Here is a 16,198-nt window from a genome sequence, read left to right on the forward strand (position 1 = left end):
AAAAAGAAATCAGTTTCTTCTAGTCTTTTTTTTTTTTTTTTTTTTTTTTTTTGAGACGGAGTCTCTCTCTGTCACCCAGGCTGGAGTACAGTGGTGATCATAGCTCACTACAGCCTTGAACTCCTGGGCTCAAGTGATCCTCTTCATCTCAGCCTCCCAAGTAGTTGGCACTACAGGCACACGCCACCATGCCTGGTTAATTTTTTTATTTTTATTTTTGTAGAGACTTGCTATGTTGTCCAGGCTGGTCTTGGACTTCCAGCCTGAAGCAATCCTTCCACCCCGCCTCCCAAAGTGCTGGGATTACAGGCATAAGCCACTATACCCAGTCTAGTCCTATTTCTTTAATCACTCTTTGATTCTGAATTAAATACACTTTGAGTAAAAACTTAATCTTCAGTGCTGACAGCTATTGTGATATTCAACTTAAATATTTTTTATATGTGTTTTCTAGTTAAACACTTGAAATTATATTCATGTGGCCGGGCGTGGTGGCTCATGCCTGTAATCCTAGCACTTTGGGAGGCTGAGACAGGCAGATCACTCGAGGTCAGGAGTTCGAGACCAGCCTGGCCAACATGGTAAAACCTCGTCTCTACTAAAAATACAAAAAATTAGTCGGGCGTGGTGGCAGGTGCCTGTAATCCCAGCTACTTGGGAAGCTAAGGCAGGAGAATCTCTTGAATCCGGGAGGCGGAGGTTGCAGTGAGCCAAGATTGCACCACTGCACTCCAGCCTGGGTGACAGAGTGAGACTCCGTCTCAAAAAAAAAACCCATATATATGTACATTCATGCATTCCCAACTGCAGCATTATATCCAGCTATAGGGTAGAAAAGGATATATATGTGTGTGTGTGTGTGTGTGTGTGTGTGTATATATATATATATATATTTTTTTTTTTTTTTTTTTTCCCTGAGACGGAGTCTCGCTCTGTCTCCCAGGCTGGAGTGCAGCGGTGTGATTTCAGCTCACTGCAACCTCCACCTCCAGGGTTCAAGCAATTCTCCTGCTTCAGCCTCCCGAATAGCTGGGATTATAGGTGCCCGCCACCATGCCCAGCTAACTTTTGTATTTTTAGTAGAGATGGGGTTTTAACCATGTTGGCCAGGTTGGTATCGAACTCCTGACCTCAGATGATCCACCCGCCTCAGCCTCCCAAAGTGCTGGGATTACAGGCGTAAGCCACCGCACCTGGCTGGAAATATATTCTTAAATAATACAAAGTCTAAATGAATTCTGACCTATAGATTGGAAAATCATTTCACAGATTACAATGATAATATAAACTAATATAAAGTCAATGGAAGAATTGGAAAACAAACTGTATTCCTTTGTCACAGCTCAGTGTGTTTAGTAAAAGAGCCAGTGAATACCAGTGGTATCAAATATGAATAATGCCTATGTTAGATATATAGGTCCACAAAGATTATGTTTAGAGCATTTCTACAAGTTGTTCAATGTAAAAGGGCAATGATGATGGTGATTTTTACTATATATTAATGGAAAATTTCAGAGAATATTCTGGTTTGAAAAAATATTTAAGTCACAAAGAGGAGAATTTGGGATAATTTACATGGAAGCATTCTGAAAAATGTAAAACATGCAATACAAACTGAAGTGGAATACTCCAAGAAATCTTGGCCAGGCGCAGTGGCTCACACCTGTAATCCCAGCACTTTGGAAGGCCAAGGCGGGTGGATCACGAGGTCAGGAGATCAAGACCATCCTGGCCAACATGGTGAAACCCCGTTTCTACTAAATATACAAAAATTAGCTGAGCGTGGTGGCACGTGCCTATAATCCCAGCTACTTGGGAGGCCAAGGCAGCATAATCTCTTGAACCAGGGAGTCAGAGGTTGCAGTGAGCCAGGATCATGCCACTGCACTTCAGCCTGGCAATAGAGTGAGATTCCGTCTCAAAAAAAAAAAAAAAAAAAAAAAAAAAGGAAATCTTAGGCATATAGCGTAAGTGAAAAAAACATAAAAATATCCTATTAAAGTAAAAAATGTATAGCATTTATACAGGAAGGCCTATTCAAAGATATACATAAGGTTTTAAACAGCCTCTGTTTTAAATAAGGTGTAATATATATAACAGATAACACAAAAACGACTTAGTAGAAAGTATACTTACAGAGCAATAAAGAAATTTATCCTGGTATGCTCACTTATAGTAAATTTAGCCCTCTTGAAATAAACAAAGGTCATAGCCAAAAGATACTATAACGAAAAAAGTTAAAAATTAATATTAATATTTTGCTTTCACAAAGAAAACTGCTTTAAAATAGTTAACATTAAAATTTTCTGATGAATAAGTTAAAACAAAGTGTTACTTATTATAGAATTGTGTACTTACTTTTTGACTTTCTGTAATCCACCATGTGAACAGTGAAAAGTAATTCTTGACTATTTATTATATCATTATTTACTAGAACGGACTCCTAAATTTTATTATTGTCAATAGTTTGAGCTAAAATCCCACTTTTATCTAATTTAAACTTCAAATCTATACAGAAATTGAAGTAACAGCAAAATGAACAGCCATGCATCCTCACTTAGATGCACCAAATTTGCCATGTTTGCTATCTCTATTTATGTGTATGTATGTGTATATATAATTTTTCTAAGCCCTTTGAGTTAGTTGCAGACATCCATACTAACTTTTTAAAATAACTTGTTAAAATGATTTCCAAATGACTTCAGAAATTAGAATAACATGGTTCTATTTTCATGGGGAGAATGTGTTTTAAAGATATTATTAGAAAGATACATCTCTAGCCTGATTATTAGCACATAGGCCATGTTCTGTCTGTTCAAATTAAAAACAAGTTACAATAATGTATCAGATTATCTCTCATAAGACATTTATTCATCCTATTGTAACAGGATTTGCCACAAAGGTGATACCAAGTTTTCACAGTAACTTCCAGTAAAGTACTCTTGAGACAGTGTTAAGATACAGTAGTTACTTTTCAAACACTGCCCCCTTCTGTGCAACAACTTTAATGCACCTTAAAACCGTAAAGTTTAAAACTTCCTGACGGGCGCGGTGGCTCAAGCCTGTAATCCTAGCACTTTGGGAGGTCGAGGCCGGTGGATCACAAGGTCAGGAGTTCGAGACCAGCCTGGCCAATATAGTGAAACCCCATCTCTACTAAAAATACAGAAAAAGTAGCCAGGTGTGGTGACACATGCCTGTAATCCCAGCTATTTGGGAGGCTGAGGCAGGATAATTGCCTGAACCCGGGAGGCGGAGGTTGCAGTAAGCTGAGATCATGCTACTGCACTCCAGCCTGGATGACAGAGTGAGACTCCATCTCAAAAGAAAAAGGAAAAAAAAAAACCCATCATAACTCCACATGAATTGTATATTTGATATTACAGCATTACTGTTAATTTTTAAAAGTATTATGACATTGTAATTGTTTTAAAATAGCCCTTAACTTTTAGTGATATATTGTGAAATATTTATGGAAAAATGTTAGGATGTCTGGGATCAGCTTCAAAATAATCCAGTTTTTGGTGAGAAGCATTAGAAGAAACAAGAATGGCCACAGTTGATCTACTGTAGCTAGATGAGAGGCATATGGAGGCTGTTTGTTCTATTTACTTCAAATTGTGTATGTTTTAAATTTTCCAAAATGAAATTTTAAAAATTTTATAAACCTTCTTCTAGTGTATCCCTGTCATCTTAAGCTTAAATAAAAATGTTCACCCCAGTACTTTGTATTTAATCACAAGCTAACCTTCCATTCATTCCCTTTACTGTTGGCTAGTAGTGATGTAAAGTCACGCTTAATTTTCAAATATGACTGCTTGATACAAAATGGCATTTACAAAGCTGAAAATTCTTAGCACAAGAAATTTTTTTCTTTTTTTTTTTTTTTTTTTTGAGACGGAGTCTCGCGCTGTCACCCAGGCTGGAGTGCAGTGGCCGGATCTCAGCTCACTGCAAGCTCCGCCTCCCGGGTTCACGCCATTCTCCTGCCTCCGCCTCCCGAGTAGCTGGGACTACAGGCGTCCGCCACCTCGGCCGGCTAGTTTTTTGTATTTTTTAGTAGAGACGGGGTTTCACCGTGTTAACCAGGATGGTCTCGATCTCCTGACCTCGTGATCCGCCCGTCTCGGCCTCCCAAAGTGCTGGGATTACAGGCTTGAGCCACCGCGCCCGGCCAAGAAATTTTTTTCTAAAATAAAAAGCTGAAAATTTTATTTTATTATTATTATTTTTGAGACAGAGTCTTGCTCTGTCACCCAGGCTGAAGTGCAGTGGCTCCATCTCGGCTCACTGCAACCTCTGCCTCCTGGGATCAAGCAATTCTCCTGTCTCAGCCTCCTGAGTAGCTGGGACTATGGGTGCACGCCCCCACACCCGGCTAATTTTTGTATTTTTTAGTAGAGACGGGGTTTCTCCATGTTGGCCAGGCTAGTCTTGAACTCTTGATCTCAGGTGATCTGCCTGCCTCAGCATCCCAAAGTGCTAGAATCACAGGCATGAGTCACAAAGCTGAAATTTTAACCATTCAACAAAATCTAAAGAACATAGAAACATCGCTGCTCCCAATGTGTAAGTTAGACATTCTTTTATGAAACACTGATTCCTAAAGAACATGTTAAACTAATTTTACCTACAAAATTACTGAGATTTGTTTTCTCTGAGTTACTTACAAAATACTAAAATGCAGACTACCTCAGTAAATCTCAGAATATTTTTTCTCCACAACCTGATAAAAGGTAATAACTGATTAAAATGCATTAAGTCTATACTGATTTTTTGTTTGTGTTTTTTTTGTTTGTTTTTTTGTTTTTAAGACAGGGTCTTGTTCTGTCACCCAGGCTTGAGTGCAGTGGTGGTATCACAGCTCACTGCAGCCTTGATATCCCTGGCTCAAGCAATCCTCCTGCCTCAGCCTTCTAAGTAGCTGTGACTACAGGTATGAGTCACCATGTCCAGATAATTTTTTTTTTTTTTTAAATTAGAGACCAGGTCTCCCTGTGTTGCCAAGACTGGTCTTGGAACTCGTGGGCTTAAGTGACCCTCTGATGCCTTGGCCTTCCAAAGTGTTGGGATTACAGGCATGAGCTGCCACACCTGTTCTGCTTTCTGTTTTCAATACAAATATAAATTTAAGGTCATTTAAATGTAATCAATAATATTCTACAATTCTTCAAGTATAGACTCAATCTATGCTATATGCTAATTCCAAAAATTAATGTGTAAAGATTCTGCTTCGAAGGAGCAGCGCAGGCTAGCTCTTATTTTTTTTAATTTTTAAATTTAATTAATTTATTTAGAGACAGAGTCTTGCTCTATTGTCCAGGCTGGAATGCAGTGGCACAATTGATCATAGCTCACTGTATCCTCCAACTTCTGGGTTCAAGTGATCCTCCCACCTCAGCTGGGTGGCTGGGACTACAGGTGCATGCCACCACACCTGGCTAATTTTTAAATTTTTTAGAGATGGGGGTCTCACTATGTTGCCCAGGCTGGTCTCCAACTCCTGGCTTCAAGTGATCCGCCCACCTCAGCCTCCCAAAGTTTTGGGATTACAGGTGTGAGCCACTGCACCTGGCCGCTAGCTCTTTTCTTAATCATAACTAATAAGATAGAAAATTCTTATAAGGTCTCATTAAAGCTCTAATGGTTCAGTTACATTATAATGCTGGTTAATGGTTATACTGTTACCAAATTTACCTTGTCTGCAATTTTACAGCAGCAGTCCATCCACAAGAAATCTTGAATTAAATCGTCATCTACAACAAAAGATAGCTATAACTTGTCTTTTAAAAACAGAATGTTTCCTTTTGAAGAATTTCTATGTCAAGAGATTACACATAGTGCTTAGAAATAAAACAAAAATGAATGAACCAGTGTTGCCTAAGGTGGAATTTTCAGTTCTTTGGTGTATTTACCATTGCAAGGACTGTACAAAAAACTACTGCTTTATCCTTCATCAACCCATCTGATTTGCCTTAATATATGGCTCAGACTGGAGAATGGCAGAAGTGTTTGGTTTACTGAATATCCAATAGTATTTTTAGTTTTGCATTCTTCTCTCCTATTTATCTCTATTCCACTTTCTATTATTCAAATACATATGAAAATGTCTATATAAAGGATTCATAATTCATTAGTTATTTATAATTAACATTTGAAAAAATTATTATGATAAAAAGATCAACAAACACATTGTTAAAATAATAACATCTAGAAAGTAGGTAAAATATTAATTTCAATTCTAAAGGGCTAAAATATATAGTCTCAAAATATATTAATAGTTGTCAGGATGTAATCTAGAAAAATCTGCTTTTTTCCATTCCCTCTTTCTCTTTCTTTTCTTTCTTTTTTTTTTTTTTAAGAGACAGGGTCTCACTATGTTGCCCAGGTGGGCCTTGAACTCCTGGGCTCAAGTGATCCTCTGGCTTCAGACTCCTGAGTACCTGGAACTACAGGTGCATGCCACCATGCCAGTCTCCTCTTTCATTTTAAGTAAAAAGGCATAACTTCTTTATATCCATTTGTGTACACTAAAATATCATCAATGTAGTCACATGGAAAGTTCCAAGAATAACTACTGATTTCCTGAGAATAGTAATTTCTGACTTGCTAATTTTTTTTCCTTTTTAAAATAGGGTCTCACTTTGTCATCCAGGCTGGAGTGCAGTGGCGTGATCTCGGCTCAACTGTAGCCTTAACCTCCTGGGTTCGAGATCCTCCCACCTCAGCCCCCCAGATAGCTGGGACTACAGGTGTGTACCACCATGCCCAGATAACTTTTTTTTTTTTTTGTACTGTAGAGAGGGGATTTCACCACATTGTCCCAGGCTGGTCTTGAACTCTTGAGCTAAAGCGATCCACTTGCCTTGGGCTCCCAAAGTGCTAGGATTACAGGTATGAGCCACCATATCTGGCTTTTTTTTTTTTTTTTTTAAGACAGAGTCTTGCTCCATCGTCCAGGCTGGAGTGCAGTGGCATGATCTCGGCTCAGCTGTAGCCTCCACCTCCCAGGTTCAAGCGATTCTCCTGCCTTAGCCTCCCAAGTAGCTGGGATTACAGGCATGTGCCACCATGCCCGATGGGGTTTCACCATGTTGGCCAGGCTGGTCGCAAACTCCTGGCCTCAAGTGATCTGCTCCCTCAGCCTCCTAAAGTGCTGGGATTACAGGCATGAGCCACTGTGCCTGGCCCATTAATTCTATTTATATTTCTTTCTTTCTTTTTTTTTTTTTTGAGACAGAGTTTCACTCTTGTTGCCCAGGCTGGAGTGCAATGGTGCAATCTTGGCTCACCGCAACCTCTGCCTCCCGGGTTCAAGCGATTCTCCTGCCTCAGCCTCCTGAGTAGCTGGGATTACAGGCATGCGCCACCACACCCGGCTGATTTTGTATTTTTAGTAGAGACAGGGTTTCTCCACGTTGGTCAGGCTGGTCTTGAACTCCTAACCTCAGCTGAGCTGCCCGCCTCGGCCTCTCAAAGTGCTGGGAATACAGGCATGCGCCACCGCACCCAGCCTCTATTTATAGTTCTTAAGTTACCTAAAATGGTACAGCCAGGTATTTTCCCTTGTTTCTCATGATGAGTTTTGGTACTAAAAAAGTTTGCAGGTAATAATTTTGTTCTGCTCTTAATGAAAAGAAAGGGAACTTTTATTAACATTCTAAATCCTGATGGGGAAGCATCTTTATATCTTTTTCTACTTATATTCCTTACATTTTTTTCCTTTTTCATCTTTTCATTTTGCTTTTCTTTAAATCGTAACTAGCTTGCTTTAATGCACCTGACCTTCCTCTAGAAACAAGGAAGCTTGTTACCTAGATCTACCGGACTGTAGCCTCTACTTGACTTGATTCATTACTCCAGATATTTTTCAGAACTCATCTATTCTACCCTTTTTTCTAATCTGTTTACCTTATTACCCTACCTCAAAAAAAAAAAAAAAAAAAAAAGATTCCCTCTCTTTCCTAGTTAGGAGTACAGTACTATAAAGAAGTTTCTTTTTGCCAGTGTTAAGAAATGTATCAGCAAAGTAGCACTGTCTCATAACCTAAACAAATTTAAACTCAGTTTCATTATATGGACATGATAAAACATAGTTAATTTTTAACAATGTTCCCAAACTGTTATCCTGAAACTTCTCTAGTGGGACCAAGCTTCCTATTTTTCTTGGGTTTAGCAGAGAAAGTCCTGGGAAACCCCTTAGGCCCAGTCAAACTGGGTCAGTTAGCTCACCTGATTCTTTATGTAGTATTTAACTTTAGGTCAAACAAAACTCATGCCATGGGCTATGAAGTTGAATTGCCCAGAATTTACATTTGACATTTGGATTTAAGTACTCTAGAAGCTAGATGAGTATGAATTTTTAATCCGTAAGGAAACAAAACAAACAAAAACCCAACATTGAAAAAAAAAAAAAAAAAGACTAAGTAAAACAAAAACAAATTTGGTTGGAGATGGGAAATTTAATACAAAAATAATGATATCCTCTTTGATTAGCATGAAAACAATTAGATGTTTACATTCTAGGTTTTTAGTACTTTATAATTACCACTATTACAATATTTTAAACCTACCAAATAATTTAAAGAAAGCAGTCATATCCTGACGCTGTATAACCAGACAAGGTCCTTTGGGGCGTTTAGATTTGTTGTTATTATGTGTATTTTTTTCAAATGTTTGCCAATTATCTTTAAAAATAGGACGCTTCATAGTAATGGGCTTTTTAGGCTGATGTGATCTATTTGACCCTGATTTTACATAAACAGTGACAGTAGGTGGTGTCTCACAACACATCTGATTGTGCCTCATTTTGGTTTCCCAATATTCCTGTAAAAATAAAACATACAATTATTCATCACACACATTCATTTCATATAAAAACAACTGGATGATACTACCATATGCAGTCATATAAAATGTTACTGAACTTGTCATTAAAATGTTATTTGTGACAGTGACTCCCATTAAAAATTGCTTTTGAAATTCAGTGCTAGGAAAAGCTATGCTTCCTTTGGGTAACAAATAGACATCCTCTTCCCAAATAATAAGATACTGTATGCCATTTTGCTTTGGCTACAGAACTTGACCAAATTTGAAAGTTAATTATAGAAATGATGCTGACTTCATAATTTATTTGTGGTCTTCTTTTTTCCTGCTAATTTTTTCTATTCTGCTTGAATTGACATAATTTTATTATATGGTTGTTATATGCCACCTCAAAATTTTTATAAACAAGGAAAACTATTTCCAGAACTTATTATCAATATCAATTCAATTGTATTACAAAGCACCCCCCCCACACACCTACACACACACAAAACCCCATATCTCTTTATTGGTAAATTCCTTGATATATTATAAAATTCACTTATTCAATAAGCATTTATTGGTATTTATTGAAAAGCTTAAAGCAATTCTAGCAAAATGCAGATGAGCTTTGAAAGCCTTTCAAAAATTGGTCTAATTTTTATTTTACTTACTTTTCTGTTTTCCTTTTTTTCTCGTGTATGTGTGTGTGTTTGAGACAGGGTCTTGCTCGGTCACCCAGACTGGAGTATGCTGGCATGATTACAGCTCACTGCAGCCTCGACCTCCTGGGCTCAAGTGATCCTCCCACCTTAGCCTCCATTGTAGCTGGGACCACAGGTTTATGACACCACACCTGGCAAATTTTTTAAATTTTTGTAGAGATGCGGTCTTACTATGTTGCCCAGGCTGGTCTCAAACTGCTGAGCTCAAGCCATCCTCTTGCCTCAGCCTCCCAAAGTGCGGGAATTACAGGCTTGAGCCACCATGACTGACTGGCCTGTTCTAATTTTTAAAGTTGTAAGTGTATGACAAAGCTATTTGAGTGACTGATTATAAGTGTATATGAATGTATGTTGTTATAATCTAATAAAATCTGAGACAAAGTTAATCTATCAATATTTAATAATATATGTAATCATCACCTTCTTTGGTGGTGAATAGTTCACATAATTACTACACTTAGTATTATTTTTGTGGTCAAATATTTCTAGGGTAATGGGAAATGGAGGTATGAATAGGCAACACAGGAAACTACTCTAGGACCCTACTGAGAACCTCTGAATGCAACCTCACAGTGACTCAGGCAGCCATGCCTCCCTTGGTGTTCAAGGAGTGAGGTATAGATTCCCCTTCCTGACCCTCAGAAATTTCCCTGCTGAAGGAAGGACTGGAAAATATAGTAAGGTTAGAGCAGCACTGTCCAAAATATAATGTAAGCCGCATATGTAATTTTGTATTTTTAGAGCCACCTTACAAAACAGATAAAATAACTTTTAATAATAAAGTTTATGTAACCCAATATGTCCAAAATACCATTTTAACATGTAATCAATATAAAAACCAATGAGATAGTTCACATTCTGTCTTTGAAATCTGCTGCATGTTTTCCCCTTAAAGCATATCTCAATTCTTTTTTTTGTTGTTGTTACTTTAGATGAATATGCTTACATACAAATCCCAGTTCTGATACTAATTTTTCAACAGTAAAAGTGAAAGGCAGTCCTATTTTAAAAAATGAAGCAATTTGTAAGAGAAAAATATGCACCTTCAGTTTTTAAAGTAAAAATTAAATTATTCAGTTTCAAGTGTTTAATAGCCACAAGTGGCCAGTGGCTACCACATTAGATAGTACAGGGCTACATTTTGAAGAACTAGGCAGAGGAAATTATACTTATCAAATTGCTCCTCTCATCCCATCTTTCTTCCTAGATCCTAAAGTCCTGCCAAATTGAAGGCAATTATGTACTTGGGGTGCGGGTTATAAACTCCATAGAAAGAGGAATAGGTGATAAATTGAGTCTTGAGACTTGAGTAAGAACTTTCTGCTCTTTCCTGCCCACCTCATCTGGGAGACAGCTGGAGGCTTCATCTGCAAATTTTTTTTAAAAGTAAGAGCAGCCTTAAATCCAGATAGAAGAAACTAAACAGTAGTCAGGCTTCTCAAATTCTAGTGTGGACTTATCAGTGGTATAGTACCGTGGCTAAGAATTCTGCTTCAAATTTGAGTGTTGGGGCTAGACTTGGGTGGAATGTACCAGAACACAAAATAACTGTGGCACATGTTCCAGAAGATAAGTTTTACTCAATGCTAATAGCGTAACCTAAAATAGTGCTTTTATATTAAAACAACCATGGATATGTCATAAAATATAATCCAAATTTTCTATCAATCAAAAAGGTAAAATATGTCCGCAGTAGGTGTCTTTACACTATTCCCTTATGTATGTTATGTATGTGTTGGGATATTTCATATACAGTTTCAGAAAACTGAATGAGAAGAAAATGTCTGAAACTCCCCAAGAGGAGCTTCATTGACATTAATAAGCAAACACTGGCAGGAAAGTTGCATAGAACAAGCTGAAGGAGAGAAGCTATCAATGCTAGTCTTGGTCAGTTTCTACCTAGGGGTATCTTTTAATTTTGCTCTTCGTTTAGATATACTAAGAGAATGAGAGTTCTGATAGAGCAAGCAAGAAGAAAAGAACAAAAATCAAATTAAAATATGAGCTGGCCGGGCGCGGTGGCTCATGCCTGTAATCCCAGCACTTTGGAAGGCCGAGACGGGCGGATCACGAGGTCAGGAGATCGAGACCATCCTGGCTTAACACGGTGAATCCCCGTCTCTACTAAAAAATACAAAAAAACTAGCTGGGCGAGGTGGCGGGCGCCTGTAGTCCCAGCTACTCGGGAGGCTGAGGCAGGAGAATGGCATAAACCCGGGAGGCGGAGCTTGCAGTGAGCCGAGATCCGGCCACTGCACTCCAGCCTGGGCGATAGAGCGAGACTCCCGTCTCAAAAAAAAAAAAAAAAAAAAAAAAATGAACCATGAGCCATTTTAGGAAGGGCAAGAGATGGGGAAAGAAGGAGAAGTAGGAGAAACTATGCTCATCAGGTAAAATCTTTTAATGATTTTAATTTTACTATGATTATTATTATTTTGAGACAGAGTTTCACTCTTGTCGCCCAGGCTGGAGTGCAATAACTCGATCTCGCCTCACTGCCACCTCTGCTTCCTGGGTTCAAGCGATTCTCCAGCCTCAGCCTCCTAAGTAGTTGGGATTACAGGCGCCCGCCACCATGCCCCGCTAATTTCTGTATATTTAGTAGAGACGGGGTTTCACCATGTTGGCCAGGCTGGTCTCCAACTCCTGACCTGAGGTGATCGGCCCGCCTTGGCCTCCCAAAGCGCTGAGATTACAGGCGTGAGCCACCACACTTGGCCTCCTTCAATTAATTTTTGTATGGGCTCCATGGACATTAAAAAAATCATACCAGAATTCATACTTGAATAGGATGTCTGGGATTTTTTTCTTCGTTTTTCTTTTTTTTTGGTAAGTATATCACAAAAATTCGAGAGGCATCTGAAATAACCTCTTCTTCGGGCGGGGGGGTAATATAAAGGGTGGTGGTTCACAGCCATAAAATGAAACAAGCAGAAGTTGTTTGGGTATTCATTTGCCTATATGGAAAACCTAATAGCAATATCCATTGGCAACTCAGTTGGGACAGGCAAGTAAGCCTTAACTTCCTTATGAGTGCAGTCACACACACAGAATATGTGCCAGACACTGATGAATGTGTTATATGCATTATCTCATTTAACTCTCAAAACATCTCTATGTGGTAGGTATTATTTTATCCTTATTTTCTAGATAAGAAATTTGAGGCTTAGAGAAGTTAAATTTCCCAAAGGCTTATAATTAGTAAGTGATAAAGCTAGAATTTGAATGCAGAACTGACATCAAAGTCCCATATTCTTTAACCAGTAAATCACTGTTTTAAATATTAAATACCATCATGTATAAAACACTTGACACATAGCACTCCAGTATTACTTACCGTCACCTTGCCAAGAAAACAAAACCAGCTAACCCCAGCTATAAGGCGATCTCGGCTCACTGCCGCCTCTGCCTCCCGGGTTCAAGCGATTCTCCCACCTCAGCCTCCCGAGTAGCTGGGATTACAGGCGCCCGCCACCATGCCTGGCTAATTGTTTAAAAAATTATTTTTTGTAGAAACGGGTTTTATCTCAGCTCACTGCAACCTCTGCCTCCCGGGTTCATGCGATTCTCCCGCCTCAGCCTGCCAAGTAGCTGGGACTACAGGTGCCGCCACCTCGCCCGGCTAATTTTTTTTTTTTTTTTTTGTAGAGACGGGGTTTTCGCTGCGGGCTGCTCTCGAATCCTGGCCTCAAGGATCCGCCCAACTCGGCATAAGGCTTTTTAAAAGGTTGAGACTAGGGGGCCTCCAGTCCTACTGGATGTCATGTAAGAGAATCTTCGTGAATTCTGAGACATGGGCTAAGGGCCTGGTACTGAGGCACAGCACCTCAGATCTCAAGATTCTGGGGCAGACGATCTTGGGGGCAAAAAGAGGTGTTTAATGGGACATAAAGAGGCAGGATTTATTAAAAAGACCCCCAAATCTCCATTCCCCCCACAATAAAGGCGGCGGGCACACGTGGAGACGGGAGCTCCTGCCCAGGGCCCTCCCTCTGAGCAGGCGGCCGAGCTTCAGGAGCAGCCTCCGGTCTCGGCCCTGCCCGTCCTCCCCCTGGAACCTCTACACGCTACGCCGCCGGGCGGAGGGCGCCCAACGCCCCAACCTGCGCGGCCACTGCTTCCCTCGACAGGCCCCGCAGCCCAGGACCCGCTGTGGGGAGCGCGTGTGTCGTCGCCGCGAAGGCAGCTGAGGGCGCCCACGGGAGGCGGCGTGAGGACCAGGCTGGAGCACCGCCTTCTCATCTAAGGCGGGCGGTGGGGTCGCCGGCGAGAGAACCCAGGGACCAGGCATACTCGAAACTGGAGATTCGCCTGCGAGGCCCTTCCCGGGGGCGAGCACAGGTACCTGCGGAAGCCCGGGGCTGCGCGGGAGAGGGCAGGGCAGCGGCGGTCAAGCCTCGGCCGCAGCGCTCCGGGCCTCAGACGGTTACTCGCCGGTAGCTCGCCAGCAGCGATACCCGCTCGAAGGTCTCCCGCCAACCCCGAGCGAGGGAGCGCGAGGCCGGCAGGGGCCAATCAACGCGCAGAGCTGGCCGACGGGGCGGGGCCTGCCTGGGAGTGCGCGCCGGCGAACCCCGCCCCTACCCGCCCCCCGCCCGCCCGAGCCTCGGCCGCGGGCCTCCCTCCTCCGTTATCCCGCTCGCCCGCGCAACTCACACAACCCTCCTCATTCGACCTACCCCCGTTGGGCACGTCTCGCAGGCAGGCTTGCGTTGGGGCCGTTTACTTCCCTTCGACTAGACAACCAGGCCCCGCGGGGCTGGGGCTGCGGGCTCTCCTCCCCACCCGGCACACGCGGGCACAGCGCGGTTACCCGGGTTACTCAAAAGGAAGAGGCCGCTTGAACTGAGAAAAGCACAACGTGTGAATGCGGTGGCTTCTGGGGAGAAGGGGCCATTGTATTGTAACTGTGAATCTGCAGCAGTAATCTTTCTGGCTTTGTCCTAGCTTTTGGCCAACTGGGTGCTTAATACATGCATGTCAAATGAACAAATAAAAAGAAGTCTTCACAGCTGTTTGATCCCCGTATCCTTATGTCTCTAAGGTAAAACCGGCTTTTTTTTCTTTTGAGACGGAGTCTCGCTCTGTCGCCCAGGCTGGAGCAGTGGCACGATCTCGGCTCACTGCAACATCTGCCTCCCGGGTTCAAGCGATTCTCCCGCCTCAGCCTCCTGAGTAGCTGGGACCACAGGTGCCGCCACGCCCGCCTAATTTTTAAACATTCCTTGTAGAGCGGAGTCCTTCTATGTGGCCCGGGCTGGCCTTGAACTCCTGGACTCAGGCGATCCTCCCACTGGGATTACAGTCCTAAGTCACCACACCCAGTGTAACCTTTTTATTTTTGTCTCTATACCTCGGCTTTTTTCATGTTGCTAGTCTTTCTAAACATTTTCAATGACTGCATAATATTCCAGAGTGGATGGACCATTTAAGTCATTTCAATATTTGGATTGCTTCCAGATTTTTTGGCTAATACAATGATTACTCTTAAAAGGCAACCTGGCTCTGCCTACCTGTGGTACTTCCAGCAAATAGCTCCTCAATCAGCAGTTCTGAAGAACGAGTTAATTCCTTCCTTCTTGTGCTTCCACACACAGCACAATAATGGCAAATTCACCTACAAGTACGAGGAGGGGGCCAACTGGGAACTTACTTTTCCTTACATATGCCTTTGACTATTTCTCCCTGGCCTATAAATGGGAGAATGGGCCAAGCAGCATCAACTGGTTGTGAAAATCTTGAGGAAAATGGGTGCTTCCAGCTTCATTCTTCTGGCTTTTCCCTAAGGATCCTTCCTGACTTCTCCCTGTTCCTACCCTTGTTTTTGCAAGGTACGGGTGCTGTGATGATTAATTTCCAGCCTCGAGTATAAAATATCTACTGAACAATGAATGTCCACTCCATGAGAAACACAGAGGCATGGTGAGTACCACAATCATGAAGACAACACGGCCTTATCTTTCTAAAGCTTCCAAGCTAGACAGATATGGACACGACTAAAATACAAGGCACAGTGAGTTGTGCCATGAGGGAAATGCATGTGGCTGTATAATGCACAAAGTACAGTTATGAGAAGGTTCTTTAGGATCCTAAAATCTTCACAAAGGAAACATGTAAAATTTGCATATAAAAGCCAGCAAATACACATAAATGTTCATTGAGCTATCAGGGAAGCAGCTTATTAAGTTTTGACATCAAGTAAAGGGTGACTACCAACTAAGCCTTCTTCAGTGTTCTCATTCCTGAGTTTTTGTTTTTTAAACTATGTTGGTGTGTGGAGAAAAGTGAATATACTTTAGAATCATATACACTTGGTTTGAATTCAGGTACTACCATTTTACTAGCTGTGTGAACATGGTCAAATCATTTAACCCCAGCACCTCTCATTAAATGTAAAAGTAGGGTGATACCACCTACTCTGTAAAAGCGTCTGGGACAAATTTGATAGTGAGCAAACTAGCAGTGCACTGGTCCACAGTAGGTGTTGTTAGCTAGCTTCCTTCTTGCCTCTTCTCATTTGACCTGGGATTGGATGAGGAGAACTCAAACATTTAACTGAACTATTTATTCCTTTGTCTCTAAGCATGGCTTTTCCCCACTAAAAAAGCATTGATTGTCCATAACTTGATCATCTCCTGCACTGTGTCCTGCAGTGCCTCCAGGCTGTC

The 16,198-nt window shown here is 41.3% G+C and overlaps 2 protein-coding genes across 3 annotated transcripts in view; both read right to left on the reverse strand.

Annotated features, from left to right (window-relative positions):
- The window catches only part of SPDYA (speedy/RINGO cell cycle regulator family member A), a 34,795-nt gene extending 25,839 nt beyond the window's left edge, over positions 1–8,956 (reverse strand). For both annotated transcript variants that reach the window (XM_001102756.5, XM_015112005.3), the window contains exons 1-3: positions 8,574–8,956; positions 5,698–5,756; positions 2,137–2,222 (exon numbers count right to left, since the gene is read on the reverse strand). In XM_001102756.5, coding sequence (XP_001102756.1) covers positions 2,137–2,222; positions 5,698–5,756; positions 8,574–8,808 — 380 coding nt within the window. In that variant the 5' untranslated portion in view covers positions 8,809–8,956. The remainder of the gene's footprint in view (positions 1–2,136; positions 2,223–5,697; positions 5,757–8,573) is intronic.
- The window catches only part of WDR43 (WD repeat domain 43), a 259,278-nt gene that overhangs the window by 127,767 nt on the left and 115,313 nt on the right, over positions 1–16,198 (reverse strand). The window lies entirely within an intron of this gene.

The sequence above is a fragment of the Macaca mulatta genome, chromosome 13 (genome assembly GCF_049350105.2).
Source record: "Macaca mulatta isolate MMU2019108-1 chromosome 13, T2T-MMU8v2.0, whole genome shotgun sequence".
NCBI classification, from domain to species: domain Eukaryota; kingdom Metazoa; phylum Chordata; class Mammalia; order Primates; family Cercopithecidae; genus Macaca; species Macaca mulatta.